Source organism: Stylophora pistillata, chromosome 4 (assembly GCF_964205215.1).
Source record: "Stylophora pistillata chromosome 4, jaStyPist1.2, whole genome shotgun sequence".
NCBI classification, from domain to species: Eukaryota; Metazoa; Cnidaria; class Anthozoa; order Scleractinia; family Pocilloporidae; genus Stylophora; species Stylophora pistillata.
Genome location: NC_142522.1, coordinates 21,630,454 through 21,649,300, shown reverse-complemented (window position 1 = coordinate 21,649,300; position 18,847 = coordinate 21,630,454). Strand labels below are relative to the sequence as shown.

The window sequence follows — 18,847 nt, the reverse complement described above, 5'->3', positions numbered from 1 at the left end:
AAAGCAAAAGCGAAGTAATCACAGTGGCCAATCAGAATAATGAAAAATACTACCAATGAGAGGAGGAGAGGAGCCAATGAGAACGAGGCGCGGGAAAGCACGAGTAACCAAGGCGCAGTGGATACTACTGTTGCTTCTGATTGGTTGAAAAGGTGGCGCGAGTGATTTTTAGACCAATCACAGGGCGAAGTAAAGAAAAACCTGTGCAATCTAGGACTCCTTTCGACACTGAAAAGTGCTCTAAAACCCGTAGAATTGGAATGCTTGACTGATTTTGACTGTATACATTTGATAACACACACTACAGGGCTCCACTGGTCCGCCTGGACCTGTTGGCGAACAAGGACCAAAAGGCGAAAAGGTGAGTGAAATGAATGGAAAATTCAAATTTAGACAGGATTGTTTTCTTGGTAAGAGACAAATTGAAATTCTTAAAAAATGAACTACAGAGCCGCATTTCTAACTTGCAAGTTACATTTCTTTTAATTCCTAGGCAATTTAAAATAATAATTAACCAGTGAGCAGAGCAAATTTTAGCTTACAAATGCTTCGGAACCTGGCCCCCAGTCCGAAGTGACAAGAATCGTTATTTTACTTAATAGGGCGACGCAGGACAATCAGGAATCCCTGGGCGAGATGGTGCTTCTGGACTTAGGGTAAGAACACCTTACTGAATGTCGAGTTAGTCTCTTTTTTTTTTTTTGTCTGTTTAACACGTACAGTTTATTTGTCATAGCTATGAGTGTGTTTTTTTTTTTTATTTTATTATTTCGTGTTCTTAACTTCCTGTTTGCACACTAGGGGCCCTCTGGGGAGCCAGGTGTGGCTGGCCCTCCTGGACCGCCGGGACCAATGGTAAGTGGCAGATGAACCTTCATCTTCTTCTTCATTAAACGACTAGACTACGAGCTTAAGGTTTCTATCGCACGATACTCATTATGGCTGGTTAAGGGCGGAGTCCGAATGAACTGTCGAACTCAAGAATCAAGGATTAACAATCTCAAGGTAGCATTAACCTGCAAGTCGTTCAAAAGTTATCGACAAGAAAGGTTCATGTTTTTTTATTTGTTCACAACCGTACACTGTCGGCCCAGTCTCTTTACTTGCTCTCTCCAACACTCGGAAAGCTTCTAAATCACATGCCTTCGGCTCGTGATTTACAAGTTTTCCGAGTGTTCTCCCAACATCCCAAGTGGCTTTATCACATTAATGAGCCCGGAAAAATTTCGCTCTATTACTTACATCCGCTTGGAAACAAAATTGACCAATCAGACGATGCGTACTATGTTCGTTATGTTATAGCACAGAATAGATTGCAAGTTGCGTAGCCAATCAGATCGAAACATTTTTGTAAAAACTGTTATTTCGGTGTGCTTCTAGATTGAGGTCTTCAAACCAAATTTTAGTTTAACCTGCCAGAAAGGCGTTATTTAAGAGTTTTTTCAAGCAAGCGTGAGGCGTGTGTGAGTAGAGTGTGAAGGGCGAGTCAGGTGCAAGTGGAAGAATGTTCGCCCCGCGCTTGCCTTCGCGCTCGCTCGAATAACGCCAAAAATAAACGAAGCCTGTCCAGCAGGCTAAACTTAGTTCATCAGCACTAACAAGGCCAACATCACCAAGGAAGGATGAGGCCATAAAGTATATACAAGTTAACAGCTTCAAAGGCTAGAAAACGCCACCAAACAAGAGAATATTTCAGTTCAGCATCTGCTGCTAGTGGTTGAGAGCGTAACGTGAGTTTTCTAGCCCAATCACTGAACGTCGTAAAACAAAATCATTGTAATTTAGGATTACTTTCGTCTTTCATTGTAGGAATTGATTGAAAAAGTGACTCGGTCGCTTTATAGTTTTGTTACCCTGTTCTGATAGCATGACGACAATCCTGTGATAGATTAATCTCAAAGTGGACAACTCCCTTTAATAATTACTACAACAGTTAAACTTCCAATTGCTTTGTTTACGTCTTTCATTGTAGGAATTGATTGAAAAAGTGACTCGGTCGCTTTATAGTTTTGTTACCCTGTTCTGATAGCATGACGACAATCCTGTGATAGATTAATCTCAAAGTGGACAACTCCCTTTAATAATTACTACAACAGTTAAACTTCCAATTGCTTTGTTTTAGGGAGCTGCTGGCGGACGAGGATCAAGAGGTCAACCTGGACCTGCCGGAGACCGGGTGGGTGAATGATATGTGACTACCGCATTTGAATTAACCTAGCAGGAGAACCAGAATGTCTTGTGCAAAACTTCGTGAATATGTCCTTAACTAAGATTCACTAAGACGGAGTAAGCTGCAACCAAAAGCAGTTCGAGTTATGTCCAGGATTGAACAGGTACGGGAAACGCACCACGTACAGTTTCGTCTTCGTACACGTGCAAGGTGAAGTCCATGTTGCTGAAGTTGCGGGTGATACTGTTCGTTTGGAGTTAATGGAATAAAATAAGAAGGAAATTGACACAGCGATGTATCTTTTTCATTTAATGATTTGTTGTTTAACTGTACTATATCTCTTGTTTTAGGGGAGCACAGGAAAAAATGGTCCATCGGGTATATCTGGTGCCCAAGGAGAACAGGTAAGTCGTTGTTGATACTGAGAGCGTAATATCCAAAGATAACTTGTAACGTGACAATCCTGAGATTTTTGCATGACAAGCCCAACTGTGTTGGGTGACGAGCCGACCGCGGCAGCGAGGGAAACTGAAAATAGCAGAGTTTCAATCGCTTGTTCCCTCAGCGGCTGCTGAGGATGTTGTAGGCTACTGTGCCGTAATCAAGGCAAAACGCCAACACGAGAGCCCGTAGACAGAAGGCGGTGAGAGGTCTTACAGGCAGGGGTAGACCGTGGGGGGTGGGGTGCGGGACCGGCTTTTATTGGAACTCCTGAAAGAGCATACCGTAATTATTCCAGAGTCAATGGTCAAAAACGCAGTTTCGATTGATTGTCGTAGAGCTAATACCACAGTAATCACAACCCCCAATCGGAGCAAAGAAAAACATCGTGAGGAGCCAATAAGAACTGAACTACCCGCAAACGTGAGTGAGCAAGTCGTGTTTGGTTCAAGTTTTGTATCAGCTTGAAAGAGCGGGGTGGGAGGAGTTCTCTGGATCAATCACGGAGTGAAGTAAATCAAAACCAATGTACTACTGGCACTATCAATTTAAAATTTCTTTAGCACTCGCAGTGATGATTGAATTCTAGCCAAAAGTAATTACATCAGTAAACTTTGTTAACCCTTATTCATCTTGTTCCCAGGGCCCTCCAGGACCTTCAGGTGCGAAAGGTGACCGTGGAGTGTCCGGTGCACCTGTAAGTAATAATAGATAAACGTAATGATTATCTAGTGGTGTTATATTGATTTCTTTGTTTGTTTTTGGTAAAATATTATCGGCACTAGACAACCTCTTTCTCTCTCAAGAATTTGCAGTCGAATTTACTGTCGAATGTACTTTTGCATGTGATGTCGAATTTGCTATCGTGATTGCTTTCTTATTGTTAAGGTATTTTTGTGTCATCTCTGTTTGCCTTGTTATGTTTAAGGGAGCTCAAGGTTCTCAGGGAGGTCAAGGAACACAAGGTCAACCAGGATCTAAGGTAACCAAACTCTCCTCATCTGCAGCTACAGTGCCTCGAGTCTCGTAAAACCAAAATCAAAGTAATCATCACAGGTCAATCAGAACATAGGCCCTCATTATTAGCGCTGCAGGACGCGCGTTTCTTCGCCCGCTGGAAGATTGGATACGAGTCGAGGAGACGTCTGGCAGGGATCTGGCACTAATAATCAGTGCTAAATCCCGGTTCGCGTTGTTTAAGGCTTCATACTTTCCCGCGGGCGAAGAAAAGATCGTACTGAAGCGCTTATAATGAGGACCAGCTCGCAGTCTAAACAAAGGCCAACAGCACCAAGAGCTGGTGGGAACACAAAGTATATGCATTTGGACGACTTTAGGCGCTGGAATGCGAAGATTGGTGTTAGGTTTTTTAGACCAATCTCAGAGTTAATTGTACAGCTGGTAGTTAATCAGAAATTTTCAGCGTAGCTATTATTCTTGAATTTTTTTAAAACTGTCCAATTAAGGACTAATTTCAATATATCAACAAAGTTGAAATGGTAAATTGGCCACCGTGACCAATTTACCATTTCAACTTTGTTGTTATATTGAAATTATTTCGTTACCCCCACCGACGCAGCCCCAAACAGTTTCTTTAGAAACTATCAGCCTTTATTCAATTAAGGACTAATTCGGATAGTTTGAAACTATCCAAATCAATCCTTAATCAGACAGTTAAAAAAGATAAAGAATAAAAGCTTGACTGAGTAATGCCCAATTACAACTGACTAGCTGAATATTAATAAGTTATAGGCCTGTATACTTGTCCAATTTTGGGAATAATTTGATGCAAAAAAATTCCTCTAACAGCCAAATTGGACGCGGCCTACGGCCGGATGCAAAACCAATGCCCTCCAGAATTTACCCTCGACACTCATTTGAAAATGCTGCATTCCGCTTTGATATGCTTCTTGCTTTCATGATAAGTACTAGAATATAGACTTAAGGTGGCTCAATAGGGTTATGCAAGATCACGAAGCGCGCGCCAGTGACATCAATCGAAAGTTAATACTCTCGTTGTTTTTGCTATTTTTCAAATCAAAGCTACTGAAACATAAAAGACAAGGGGCTAAATTTGCTGTACAACAGTCACCTCTGAAGTCAAGGCTTTGAGTCCCAAATTAAAACTACTCAAATATCGCCATTTTTTGACGTCTGTTTGACTTTGATTTCAATTTTCTTCAATTTCCTTCGGTAAAATTTTCTATTATTCTCCGACCGGGTAGAGTCTGAAAAGACGAAACTTTTAAAATCGAAACAAATAGGGGTTGTCAAGGTAGTTTTTTCGCTTTTAACATTTTTGTTGTTTTTTGGCTGAGCGAAAAACTTGTCTTACAAATTTTTCTGATAAATTCACAGCAAGGAAAGCTAAAAGGGTATAACATCTCTGCCAAATTTTAAGGAATTTCACCGAAGGAATACGAGAGATTTAAGGGGGAACTTTCTTTTTTCTCACCTCAATGGCAACTACGTCATCAGAATAGGAACTCGCCAAGATCGCTATTTGAGCATGCGCGAACTCTTGAACCACGCGGTTTTACCGAGGACGAATGTGTAAACACGGGCGGTAATTATCTTTGACGTTTTTGTACAAACTGCTTTTGACCTGAAAGTCAGTTGAGAACATACCTTAATTCACTATGTCGCAGAATCCTTGGAAATCTCTTCGGAGTGTTTCAAAATTGCGGAGACTATTCTCGTCGTGTTTGTGACCTTGGAAGCGATGAGCGACTGGACAATGGCGGTCTCGTCAAAATACACACAAGACCTTTCCGTCCAAATCGTTGGTACAAATTATTTAAATCCTCATAGCCTAGGCCACTGCCAGCTTTTTATTCGGCAGTGCTTTGTTTTATTGGGCTATCCGCATGACCTGGGTTGTACAGCTTTCCTCGAAGAGACAGGAGTCTCTTATGACGGTTGTCAAGATATTTCCGGTCTTCGGCGGCGTCCTTGACAGAGATTGCAGAACTTCTGTTCACCAGCATTTCATCAGACAAAGCCAACCTAGACGAAAGCAAGATTCTTCGAAGAGCGATCACGTCCTCTAGGGCGTCGTGGGCATCAAAGGTGGTTTGAAATAAATGTTCGTAAACAGAACTCTGCCCAGGCTTTGGAAATTTACCTTCTGCGTTTTGGAGGTAAGAGTGCTTGCTTTTGATGAGTGATTTCATCAGTGTCAGAGTGTCTGCAAACCTGATGGAACTGAGCTCCGCGATAAAAGTTTTGCCACCGTTTCGAAGAAGTATTGGAATGTCAAATGTGGCGGCGTTGTGTCCAGCCAAGATTGTGCAAACGGGCTTTGTGGACCGTGTTGAAGCTGAATCTATGCTGGCCCTCAAAAAAGTTAAGAACTGCCTAAGTACTTGCGATAACTTAAAGGCTTCTACTAGTCGATTATCTTTGAAAAGTCGGCGGATTCCATCGACAGTTTTAACTGTAAGTTTGTTGACCTTTGACGCGTGAGAATCTATGTCTCTGGTTGGTAGAATATAGCATGAGAATTGTTTACCTGACCTAACCACGGCAGCGAGCTGACATACTTCTGCTGATTTTCCCGTTGAATTTGTCTCGATGTCAAATAAAACGAAGTGATAAAATTTACTGTCATCAAATTTTTCCTTTTGAACTGTGGGTCTCGAAGTGTATTTCGGAACTGCATTTTCGTATTGTTCTTGTTGTTGTTTCGTGATAGCAGCGGTTATATCATAAAGATCAGTGATTGAAAGTTCAGAATTGTTCAACTCCAATGTTGTCGCGGAAGAGTTTAGGTTCAGGCCAATGCCACTTTCATACATGGTACCTTCTTTTCCCTCGTTTCTCGAGGTTTCTGAAATCTGGTGTTTGTGTAATTGTGATCGACGTCGCTTGAATGCAACTGTTGATTTCCTTTGTTTGTCCTTCGAACTTTTCTTATCCATTTTCGTATTATGGTCTACACAGAAAAGACCTGGCTCTATGTTAAGTGATGCTAGAGTTTGAGGAATGTACCGGTAACCTAAAAAATATGCTAAAGTGCAGTTAAAAATAGTGAGAATTTACCGCAATGACAAAACGAGCATTCCTTCAGACCATCTGTAAGGGTTTCTAAGTCCACCAGTCTGGATCCTTGTGGCAGGTTCCTCTTAGCTTTATTCTGCTGATGGGAATCAGGGTTGGAGTCAAAAGAACAGTTAGGCCAATAATTAGGACAAGCTTGGCAGGAAAATCTTACCAAAAATGAAGACTTCAGAATAAAGAAAAATGTACTGACCTCACGTGCTCGTGTCATTCGTTTTGCTGGGGGTTTGTTTTCCTTGGATATGTTATCATACTGGAGCTTCCTTTTGGCATTCCACATTTGAACCCTTCGTGTAACCTTTTTATTTTTGTTTCTTTTCTGGTTTCGATCGCTTCCACTTTCCGAAAGTGACCTGATGCATTACGGATGTTGTGTAGATGTTGTGTAGGCGTTGTGTAAACTTCTGGTCTTTCATTGTCAATATTGTTCTCATTACTGGAAAGTAGCGATGCCGTTTCACCCTTGTTCAGTAAACTTCGTGATTATGTAACAAAAATTGTGGACTTGCGTGAAGCCGCCATGTTTGTTTACATATTTGATGCCATTTAAAAGCTTGCGCCATTTTCATACTCATTCTTCGCCCGGCCAAAAAACCCTATTGAGCCACCTTAAGGTTTTTAGAGGATATTTCTCCTATTTTGTTTTTCATCACTTCATTTTTTCACTAGGGACCTCGTGGACCGAAAGGTTCCACAGGCAGCGACGGTCTTGATGGTCCAAAAGTAAGTACAGTTTATTTTTCTACTTATATTGAAATACAGAACTAGTTTAACCCATTGACTCCTGAACCGCCCGTAACCGCCCGAACTTCGCGATCGCCTCGCGCGAGAACGCTTTCCCCCCTACCTCCCATACTAAGTGGAATTTTGTCCCCAAACTTCCTCTATAGTTTGGAGATCAATAAGCCAATCAGAATCCGTTGTTTGCGCATATATTTTTTCGACTTTAGGGGGTACTAGAGGGGCATTACTCTATGCGTCTTCACTAAATGATCAAATTTGAAAATATGGCGTCCACGCGGCCGACCCTCAAAATTTTCAGGTCGGATTTTTCGTTCATTTGCGATCGAGTTAGACCTTGTGGAATTCAGAATGTAAAGTAACAATGCTATAGAATACTCTACTTGTAAAAGAATGGATATCCAGGTCTTAAAAGTGACAGAATAAGCTCTCAAGTCAACGACACTACGATTCTCTAAGGCGATGCGAATTATGGACGTAAAGTGAAAACCGAACTTTCGGACTTCAAGCAGGGCCTGGCGACAATTTGACGATTCGATGGCCCGGTAAATATAATTTTTGAGTAACAATGTGTTCAAAAAGTATAGTTTAATACAAGATTTTGCCTCAAATCGAAGTTTTTTCAGAATTTTCAGCATAATGCTGCGCAATTTCTGGCCACGAACGCAAGTAAACAACGATCTAAGCATGATGAATTTTACCGCGTGGGCTTTTTACACGTAAGAAATTCGTACGTTTTTCGCTTATAACAGTAAATCAAAAACTGTTTTGAATAAATCTGACGTCCCGAAATATTTCTTGGCCATTTTAGTCTTGCTTCCTATTGATAGATTCCATGAAACTTGAGATCTCTTCACTCACGGACAAATTTGCATATTCCCTTTTGAAATATGATCCACATGCCTATTTTCACACATGCGAAAATATTTAGCGATTTTTATCTTTCATCTTGATTTTTGAGTTAAAACGTAATATGCACCTATCGCTTTTTTCGCCGGAAATAAGTTCTTTACTTAGTCCTCTTTCACTGGAGCTTGTTTTTCGGAAAAGCTTATTTTTAAAAATTTACTGCGCATTGTGTTTGCCTTCTTGGTTTCTCCAAAATTTTGACTTTTCGTCGGCACGTGTTACACGTAAGTGTCAATGGGTTAACAAGAACATTGTTGGGTTCCTGAGAGCTGTGCACTTGGTGTCAATAATGATCCTGAGTACAGCTTTCAGTGAAATTTTCAAAAAGTACACACACACATGTAGGAGGGTTAGTTTCCATTCTCCTTGATATTTTTGATACATGTAACCTTGGTATTTGTGTTTTGAAAATGACCAAGTGCTTCTCCCACCCCTTCTCCCCTAAGACATTTTGATAGCAAAGATAAGATATAAGGGGAGAGGGGAAAAAAAGGACTGTACAGCATGAAGGATGCGTTATTTGCGCATGCTTTTGCAGAAGTGTACTAAAATACTTGTACAAGGCTTGAGCTTCGTTTGATGTTGAGGCAAAGGTGATTCTTGAAGCTGGGCCTCTTTTGAGCCTATTGTAACATTTTCCCCTTCCAATATGTGTTGGTTCTTCATCGTAGTTTCTTCTTTGGTTATTCTTCGTAGGGAGAGGCCGGAGAGAAAGGACCATCTGGAGAGGATGGGCCGCCTGGAAATACTGTAGGTTTAAAGTATTAACAGTTTTAAAGGCTTAACGAACTACATGCATTCAGTGATTATAAGTGTAGGATAACATGTGAAATTGCACCACTCATTTTTGTGGCTACTGCCTCCTAATGGTGGAACGGTAGAATGGAGGAACGGTGGAATAGCGGAATATCCCAAACAGAATGACGGAATATCCTAAAAGGCAGAATGTGTTGTGGTGTGAAAAAAAGGTCTTAGGAAATGGCATTGCAATGAGATGAGAAAGTAATTTATAATTAACAGGTGATGTGACAGGAAGGAAGCGATTCAGTAAAAGATCTATTTGTACCTTTTATGCTCAGGTATACTTGCTGGGAAAATTATTATTTGTTTAATGTAAAGTGTGGGTTTTTTTATCTTCCAGGGTCGAGATGGTGTACCCGGTCAGCCTGGAATAAAAGGACAACAGGGACAGATGGTGAGTATTAAAGGATAATTAGGCTACTATTCACCTCAATGTTGGTGGCTATTGGTGGATATTTATGAAGCCGCGAAGCAGTAAATATCTACTGCCAGCCACCGACACTTAGATGAATGGGTTTTTTAGTGTATACAAAAACAGTGGGATAATATACTACAAAAAAGATAATTTGAACTCATTTATTCCTGTGACGAGTTGTTCGGAGGTGAATTGCAAAGAATATTCGGAGTTTGAGTAGCCAATCACCAGGTGCCTTCAACGCTATGGGGATACGCAGTGACATGGTGGCGATCACCAAAGACTTTATTTCGAGTCTTACGCGAGTCATTGTACTATGGTATGGGGAAGGAAGGTGGTCAGTGTCCTGTTCAGGATTAGATGGACACACTCCATGTCACTTCATGGGAGACACAGTGGCCTAGTGGTCGGTGTGCTGGACTCTGGGTCAAGGAGTCTGGGTTCGAGACCTGGCCGGGTCAGTGTGTCCTGTGTTCTGGGCAAAACAGTTTACTCTCACAGTGCCTCTCTCCACCCAGGAGTATAGATGGGTACTGGTGAATTTTGAGGGAATCTTGATGACACGCTGGCGGTAAGCTTGTGATGGACTAGCATCCCATTGTAGGAGGAATGATAATACGTCTAGTTGCTTCATGCTATGGAAATTGGGATGTACTCCAGTAGGCTCGAGTACAGACTTTTCTCTCTTTGTCGCTTCATGCCATGGAAATAGGAGTAAGCGCGGGCAGTTATGGGCCCTGTGACCTCAAAGGCTGAACCACCTTTGTTACAATCGAACCCTGACCTGTTATTTTTCTGTAGGGTCCACCAGGTGCAGTTGGTTCCCAGGGAGCACAAGGAAGCAAAGGAGAGGCGGTATGACCATGTCTCTTGTCCGTTTTGAGGAATCATTTTCACGCTTTGACTTTCACCATTCTAAGCAAAATGAACAGACAAATAACAGCTGACCAACCACGATTAACCAAACAGATTTATTTTTTTACATATTGTTGTGGTGCATTCAGTTGTAGAAACATGTTTGTGTTTTATTTAAGTACCGGAACCCAGATTATAGGTCTACTATTTAAACTGTTTGGTTTATCAAACAGGGATTATTAGCGGGATTTCCTAGCTCAAATTGTGTGATGAATATACTCTGAAAGCTCTTTCTTACTTTATATTTCTTTGAAGGGCTATCCTGGTATGCAAGGCGGCGTGGGTGCAGCGGGGCCTGTTGGCCAAGCGGTAAAATGATATCTTATATGTCAGAAGCACTGGGGAAAAAATGAATCGTCTCTTATAGATAATTCAACCTTTTCACCTGTTGACGTTCGTGGAAGGTTTGAATTTGTAAAGCCCAGCATTAACTCTCTGCACCCTAACATCAGCATGCATATTCTCCATACCCTTGTTCATATGTTTTGCAAGTAGCTGACAAGGAGAATTTGTTTAACAATCAAGAGCTTCTTTAGTTGGTGATCATGCCCTTTATTCTCATGAACTTGATGTTTGACTCAGAGTTGATGTTAGACAGAGAAACTAGATGCCAGTCACCGGTGCACTGGTTTTTTTTGTTTTGTTTTGTTTTGGTTTTTTTTTCGTTTTTCTTTTCATGTTGTGATCCTTCTAAGTGTGATTCTTTGATTGTTTGAAAGTAATTAATCAAATGAAAAAATGCAACAAGTGACTGAGGACTGTCGAGTAGATGTTGGTGTTTGTAAATCACATGGACATTTTACAGTTGGAAATCACTGCTGTTTCCCGGATGCCATTTCCTTAACCCTCTACATTCTCCGAACTGTTCTCTATACATTTCCTTTGATACTGACCAAGGCAATTCCTGTAACAATCAAGTGACACTGGTGTCTCATTTCAACAGGGAGATCCTGGCCCTGCTGGTAGAGATGGCGTTGATGGAGCCTCTGGCCTTCCTGTAAGTAACCGAAAATGTAATTAGGGCACAAAGCACAACAGCGTATTAGCATACAGCTGTTTTTGGAAAGGTTGTCGGAAAAAATGCATTTAAACACCCATGATGAGGCTGAAAGGTATAGTGGGTAGTTTTCAGGTCATGGTTCCTTCACATCGGCGGATTTCAGAGAAATCTGAGGAAACGTCACTGTAAGGACAAAGCATCGCAGGGTTGATGTATATGCTTAGTCATTTCACTTATTAGAATTTATTGATTACCAGATACCCAAATGACCTTTGAAGATTGTTGCGTGCACTTTCTCCGACAACCTTTCTCGAAACAGCTCTATATCTTGTAAGCGTTCTATCACAAATGCTGCAGTCTGATTGCCGTCGCTACACGCCATATAATAGATATTAAGTAAAGTTCATTGAGTGCGGTTATAAACATGAAATACGAACATGCACCGGTGTTGTCAAATACTGAACGACTGGTAAATTTATACGAAGACAGTTAGATTATGCGTTCTCGGTTTCTACGTGTGCAAGATGATTTGGGTTTTTCCCTCACCAACTTTCATGCGAAATGATGTGTGACTTCTAATTTCGCAGGGACCTCAAGGAGTAAAAGGAGCCACAGGACCACCAGGCTCTAATGGTCGGGCGGTATGTGAAAAGACTGATTATCAATTTCAACAGTTACTACTGGATGTATTTAGGGGTGTAGTGTTAGGACTCTGTGATGCACAGTCCATACAGCCAAACGATCGTGTAGTATTACTCTTCAACCTTCACTACTTTGGAAAAGCATATTACCACAGTTGGAGAAAGAGGTTGTACACTGTTTGACACGTGAAATACTCTCTGGTAACATAATTTGATTTTAATGGCAGCAGGAGGCTGGGAAGAGAAAGGAATTTTTACCAAAGGGGTGAGCGACGGTCAAAAATAAGGAGAGAGGTGGGGGTGGGCGAGTGAATATTACTTTTACGCCTTTCCCCACCCTCTTCCCTCACCGTCGCCTCAACATGCTCGTATGAATAAACGATCGCAAGCTTCTCCACGTTAAATCGCCCTAATGAGATGTCTACACTTCAGGCTATCTCGACGGCTTTACGTCAACCTTCTTGTATCTTTTACTCAGCTCATGTCCCCATGTTGTGGACAAGTTGCAATTAGGATACACATTTACTCGTTACACTCTCAATGTAAAATGTTCACCAAGTGACCATTGCATTATGAAATGAACGAAAGTTGGGTTCAATAATTTGCGTTTCAGGGTGTCATCGGTCCGCGGGGTTCCCCAGGACTTCAAGGTGCAAAAGGAGAAAAGGTAAGAAGCTCAATTTCGTAGCAGGAATTTTGGTTTCTATAGCAGGTGCTTAACCATCTTACTTCCAGGGTCTGGTTCAGTAGTAATTCTCCCTACTGGCAGCTTTATATTTCCTTCTAGGGCAGCTGAGAGAATGTAGTGTTATATCAATATTTTAAAATCAATCTTGGGAGAGTCCACTATGGCGTAGTGATAGTCGGACCGCGGAATCCGAGTGTCTCCGGTTTGAATCTTAATGGGCGACTTTGATAACTATTATTATTTATTCATTTAGTGGCGATATTTAAACAGGCTGGCCCAGTTCAAGGGGGCCTGTTAATATTGTTGTTATTATTTATTTTGTGTCCCTTACAGTCATACATTTGGCCGTAGTATTACAACGGGTAGCAGTTATTATATATCTTAATCAAATGTTGAAAGTGCTGCTGTTTTTGACTGATGTGTAGGGTAATATTGGAGCTACAGGAACTGCAGGAGTTGCTGGTGCCCCCGGTCAAGGGGTAAGTATCAAATGACGACAGAAGGGAGTTATTTGTTTTGATGGTCCTCTTCCTCGGAGGGAGCAGTCCCTTATGGTGTGAACGGATACACTACGCCCAACATGAATTTAATTGGCCTTTCAAGCAAGAGTGTCTCTCTTGACTTGTAGTTTTAATAGGGAGTAATGATTTACGATGCGCAGTTTACCTTTGAAGTATACATGTACTGACAACTTTTGTGGCAAATTTGAATTAAATAATGGCTTTAAATATGCGAGACGTGGTCTCTATGCCAAAGTCTATGGCAGTTTCAACAGTTAAACGAAGAGATCTTGTCTTATTCTGAGTCAGAGTTTAGACTGTCTTTTAGGTGATGCCACTTCCCTGAAAAAAGAACAAAGGACCAAGTATCACCCCCAAAACATTTTATTTAGTCTTGTGGGTTTAGTATGAAAGCTTTCGTTTATTCGAAATTTTGAGCAAACTAGTCCGTGCATAGATCATGAATAGGACGACTGAACAGCACCATGTGACACCAAATGCAGTGCCTTTTGGCCTAAACTGGGTCACTTTTAAGAAATAATGGGGAAGCATTATCACTTAACAGACTGGTCTTGACGTTTTGTACCAGTGAGGTCGGCCATCCGTTAAAATGAAGACGTTATTCCCTGTAAGGTTGATCGAATTTTACAATTGTAAGCAATTATGTTTGTGTTTATTTTAGGGTGCTCCAGGACCTCAGGGAAGCGTTGGTGCTAAAGGAGTTGCTGGAAGAAAGGTTACACAGAAACTGTTATGTTAGATCGTAGATTTTACTTAAGTTACTCCATGATATCAGTGGCATCAGTAATTATATAGATTGGAGGATAATTACCAATTGTAAATGTGTGAATAGCAAAGGCAGAGCCAAGGGTTTTTTGCTGTGCTGAACTGTCAGCAGAAAAAATAAAATCTTGACGGAGAATTGATTGCTCATGATGGCTCATGGTACCTGCGCTTCCTTAAGTACCCTGTTTTTGTTTTTTGTTTTTACTGGCAGGGAGAGACTGGGGCCCAGGGGAGCGATGGCGAGAGAGGTTCAACGGGAAAAGATGTAAGTTGCTGATGAAGTTGAAAGTGTTTTCGTTCTATTATTGCGACGGTTTAGATGAAAGAAAAGTGTTGTGAAACTTATCAAATGTAAATGCTGCCAAAAAAATGTTTTTTGGTGCTTATGACCAGTTTTGATGGTTTAGCAGGTGTCTGTGATAAGTGTCCATGCTCCTCTCAGCTATTAGCTCGATCAGTTGGTTAAAGATACTTTTTGTTACAATGTTGAAGGCAAATTGAAAACTTTTGCATGGGCATAAGTAAACTTAATCATGTCTTCCTTTACTTGTTTGCTATGATTTCAGACAACTGTTTATCTCTTGTTTTGTTTTGTTTTGTTTTTGTTTTGTTTTTTGTTTTGTTTTTTCTTTTATCCTATTCTATTCTAGTAGTTATTATTCTTACAGCAATTTTTCGTAGTATGTTCTGAAACATGACAAGTGGGGTGCCCACCGGAAAGTTATTTAATGGGAATCTTGATAGATCTGCTAATTTGATAGCTGTTTTTTCTCTCCCTCCTTTTGGAATGCTATTCATCATTTCCTTTTTAGTCATTAAAGACCTCGGTAGAAAAAGAATAAACTTTTTCTTCATTACAGGGTGCTCAAGGTATGCAAGGGCAACAAGGCGAAACTGGTGTCAAAGGGCACAAGGTGGGTCGATAGGACAACTGATGGCTTAGTATAGATAAAATAACGGATAAATATTTAGCAGTAGACGTCTGTTGGGTGGCTCGACCTGTCCATGGTCTCCAGATCGAAAAGAAATTCAGACCGTTGGTTTAGCGGAGGGAGGACGACCGGAGAACTTAGAGAGCAATGACGAGAACCAACGACAAACTCAGCCCACACGTGACGTCAGGAACGGAAATCAAACCCAGGCCACAACTGAAGAAGCCGAGTGCTTGCACTGCATCAGCCGTGCACCATCTCTGGCACGAGTTTTATTGTAAAGAAGAGCTCTGGGTGAATCGACCACTCACAAACGGTGGAATTCAAAGCTAACCGCAAGCACACAAGGCGTAAATCACTACTTTCGTAAACTGGATGGCAGTTCCCGAAACTGATTTCATGTCTGGTCATGTTGACTAGTTTGATTTTCTGTGTTGTCTGTCTTCAGGGAAATCGAGGCCCCATGGGACCCGTTGGCGTCCCTGGAACTAAAGGACCAAAGGTATTGTGGGGGCTGTCAATCACTAGCGTATTTTGGTTTCAAACTGTCAGCTACCGACCAATGTTTTTGACTCACACACTCACTAATAGTTTTATTTAACTACCATTTTAGATGCAGATAAAAACACCCCAGTCGATATCTGCGCTATACAAACTGATAATAAATATTAATATATTTTCTCGATGTCATTGTTGTTCTGTGATCGTTGCTAAACTCTAAGACTTAATTCCAACTATGTTTACAATGAGCCACGTCGCTGTTCGTTTGTCTTCAAAATCAACCTTGTCTGATAAGCCCGTCATTCGCCTTCATTGTTAATCTGATCAGACATTTTTAATTCTCCTCTCTGGCCGCTACATATTTCCTTGTAAATTAGTTACGAGAATTTGATAGTATATCAAGATAAAAACTTGTAACTCATAAGTTGTGGATTCTCATAAGCTGTGTGCTGGATATTGTATGGACATTTCAAGGAAAAGTTACATTTTAATCACTTCTGGGAGTTTAAGGGTTAACCATTTTCTTCCCTCTGTTTATTTTTCTCTTACTTTTGCCCTGTTGTTGTTTGTCTGTAGTAGCAAACGATTGTTTGAAAAGTTGATTGTTGTTAAAGCCGATCCTCTCTTGCGCTAAAAATGGCTCGAATCATACAGGTGTAGGTCCTGAAAATCTTTGTTGTCAGCTCTAAATAAGTTTATCTTCGTTTAGGGCGAAATAGGAGAGGAAGGATCAAGAGGAACGAGAGGACCAAAAGGGCCGAGGGTAAGTGCTCTCCACCCAAAAAAAAAAAAAAAAAAAAAATATGGAAACAGTGTAGAAAACGTTTATAAATTCTTTGAATTTTTGTGTCCTCCCTAAGTCACTGCGCATACCTGGGACTGCTTATTCGTCTGACTTCTACCATAGTTATTATCCTGTGTTGTTGTCTGTTGATTGTGTTCTGTGTACGTTTTATTTTTTTCAGGGTGTTAAAGGTGAAGTTGGGCCTCCTGGTGCCGCTGGTGTCCAAGGTGTACAGGTAAAGCTATAAACAAAATCTGGACAGATCTTATCCTGTTCTTTACCTCTCCTAACTTACCCCACCCTACCCTATCCATTTGATTCCCGTCCCCTCTCTCGCAGGTAAAGTTATGCATTGATTTTCGTACTGCTTGAGGATGGTTCCCCAACATGCTCCATAGAAATTGCCCTGTTGATTGTTTTTCATTTCAATTCATTTCTGTTGTTTAGTCCTGCCCTTTTTTTTTTTTTTCTAAAACGTGCAGCTTTCGTAACTTGCCATTTTGGCTTACTTTAGGAACATCTCAATTTTTTTCTTTCTTTTGTCTTTTGTGAAACAGGGCAGAGCTGGAGCAAGCGTAAGTTTTGTTATTTTAATTGTTTATTGTCCCCTTTAACTCGAAGAAAAAATATTCAGGCGAAAGAAGTAGATTCTCTTGACGTGATAATTGTGGTATTTTTTCTGGGTTATCGATTGAATTAATCTTTTATTAATGCATACAGGAATGAAGTCAGGAAAAATAGATGGCGTCTAAGTGTGTTAAAATCCTCCGAACTAGCCCCAGAGTTTTTAACACTCGTGTTAATTTTTCCACCCAGTGATAGAATAGAATAGTTCACCTTAGGGGAAAGATAACACGTTTGAATAACTAGCTCCTCGCAGTGATTCTAACATTCTGTTCGTTTCATTCTTAGGGATCCAAAGGACCGGGCGTAAGTATTGATTTCATAGCTAGTTGCATTCACTTTCTGGATTGTCAGGGGTCTGTTGCTTTACATTTGATATCAGAATTGCAAACATCCGACAGCTGGAGAAACATTTGTTGTCTCGCTTCTCTGTAATGTCTTTCCCTTTCATGTCTAACTTCATCCATTCTCTAACCTTGAAACCGACCAGTCATGTCCTTCGCAGCCCCTCTTTCGGGTGTCACACAACGTCGTCACGGAGCGTTGTGTGACTCCCTAAGGAAGGCCTTCGAAGAAGAGCAGAAGACTGAGGTTTCGTAACATGTCATGATTTGGACCAGGCATCCTCTAAGACGAAACATTTTTGACGAAGTGAAATAAATCGTTTATTTTCAGAAAACCTTTTTACGCTAGCTTGCTCAATGCTAATAGTGCCCTGTCACGTTATTTTGTTTTCTCTATGAATTTCGTTGTTAAACTTCAACTTATTCTATTTTTCAGGGAGACCAAGGTGTCAAGGTAACGTTCAGTGAAGAACTTTTTCTTTAGGAATGAGTACAAATGAGTTCATTGTAATTCCTTTGCAGTCGCCAAGCTGCAGCACTTCAACAGGAAATCTGACCGCTTTATGAAGGTTCCAGAGAGGGTTGAAATTTCCCTCGCGCTTTCCCCAATTTTCTAGCCAAATTAGACGGTAACCATGCTAACAAGTCTCTCTAGGTATCATTATAACTAAAAAGATTGTCATGCACGAGGGTTTCACATCGTTCGTTATCCATATCCCACATTTAAACTGGACCAACACCCAGGGTCTTAAAATAACTGACGATAATTTGCTGCCTTTGCTATGACACCTGCGAATGGTTAGACATTTGAGTCTTCTCAGATGATCAGATGAAGACAAAATTGGATGCATCTGCAAATACTTCCTTCAAAATTGTTAATCGCTCAATGCAGTTTGGCCAAAGTACCCCGCCGTCAGCTAATGAATATGGCGCTATAGAAATCATTCACTAATTTACATTACATTTCTCTGATTTATCGCAAACATTAAATACGTTATGCTTCCTACATTGATCACAGAAGGAGATTTACATGTTGTGAACATGTAGTGCACATGCAGTGGACATGTGGTGGCTAGTCGATCACAAATTGCTGGCCAATACCTATTAGGTAGTTAGATTAATCAAGTTTGTTAGATTTTTTCATTTATTATTTTTGTGTTCTTTTTATTAGGGAAGAGTTGGTGCACCCGTAAGTATCCGTTTTTTCCTCTCTATTGTCGCCCGGATTTAACAATATCCATTTACATGACTGAGAACCTGCTATTACTAATACGAAAACTGAAATAAGCTGCCAAAATTAGGTAATTTTGTTTGTAACAAAACCCTCCTAACCCACTAGAGTAACAATACAGATACTACTTTAAAGTATACTTTGAGAGTTGGGGGGAGGGGGGAGGCGAGGAAGGGTGTTGCGTGAGAAATTTGAAGCTCGGGAAAGCCCATTATATCGTTCACAGTAAAAAGTACGACAGAGCAGTTTAAAGTTTAAAAAACACTGACAGTCTTTTACAGGTGAATGTGTGTATACTCATCTCGCGTTCACTTTAAACTCTGTTATTATTTGTGGAGCTTCATGTTGATCGTTTCTATGTGTTT

The 18,847-nt window shown here is 40.8% G+C and overlaps 1 protein-coding gene across 1 annotated transcript in view; it reads left to right on the top strand.

The window, feature by feature from the left end:
* Positions 1-18,847, top strand: part of LOC111321489 (uncharacterized) — a 69,838-nt gene that overhangs the window by 44,098 nt on the left and 6,893 nt on the right. The window contains exons 43-68 of the mRNA XM_022924381.2: positions 308-361; positions 603-656; positions 802-855; positions 2,123-2,176; positions 2,521-2,574; positions 3,255-3,308; positions 3,540-3,593; positions 7,340-7,393; positions 9,017-9,070; positions 9,462-9,515; positions 10,338-10,391; positions 10,707-10,760; positions 11,395-11,448; positions 12,039-12,092; positions 12,706-12,759; positions 13,206-13,259; positions 13,963-14,016; positions 14,278-14,331; positions 14,927-14,980; positions 15,447-15,500; positions 16,209-16,262; positions 16,465-16,518; positions 16,841-16,858; positions 17,196-17,213; positions 17,688-17,705; positions 18,423-18,440. Coding sequence (XP_022780116.1) covers positions 308-361; positions 603-656; positions 802-855; positions 2,123-2,176; positions 2,521-2,574; positions 3,255-3,308; positions 3,540-3,593; positions 7,340-7,393; positions 9,017-9,070; positions 9,462-9,515; positions 10,338-10,391; positions 10,707-10,760; positions 11,395-11,448; positions 12,039-12,092; positions 12,706-12,759; positions 13,206-13,259; positions 13,963-14,016; positions 14,278-14,331; positions 14,927-14,980; positions 15,447-15,500; positions 16,209-16,262; positions 16,465-16,518; positions 16,841-16,858; positions 17,196-17,213; positions 17,688-17,705; positions 18,423-18,440 — 1,260 coding nt within the window. The remainder of the gene's footprint in view (positions 1-307; positions 362-602; positions 657-801; positions 856-2,122; positions 2,177-2,520; positions 2,575-3,254; positions 3,309-3,539; positions 3,594-7,339; positions 7,394-9,016; positions 9,071-9,461; positions 9,516-10,337; positions 10,392-10,706; positions 10,761-11,394; positions 11,449-12,038; positions 12,093-12,705; positions 12,760-13,205; positions 13,260-13,962; positions 14,017-14,277; positions 14,332-14,926; positions 14,981-15,446; positions 15,501-16,208; positions 16,263-16,464; positions 16,519-16,840; positions 16,859-17,195; positions 17,214-17,687; positions 17,706-18,422; positions 18,441-18,847) is intronic.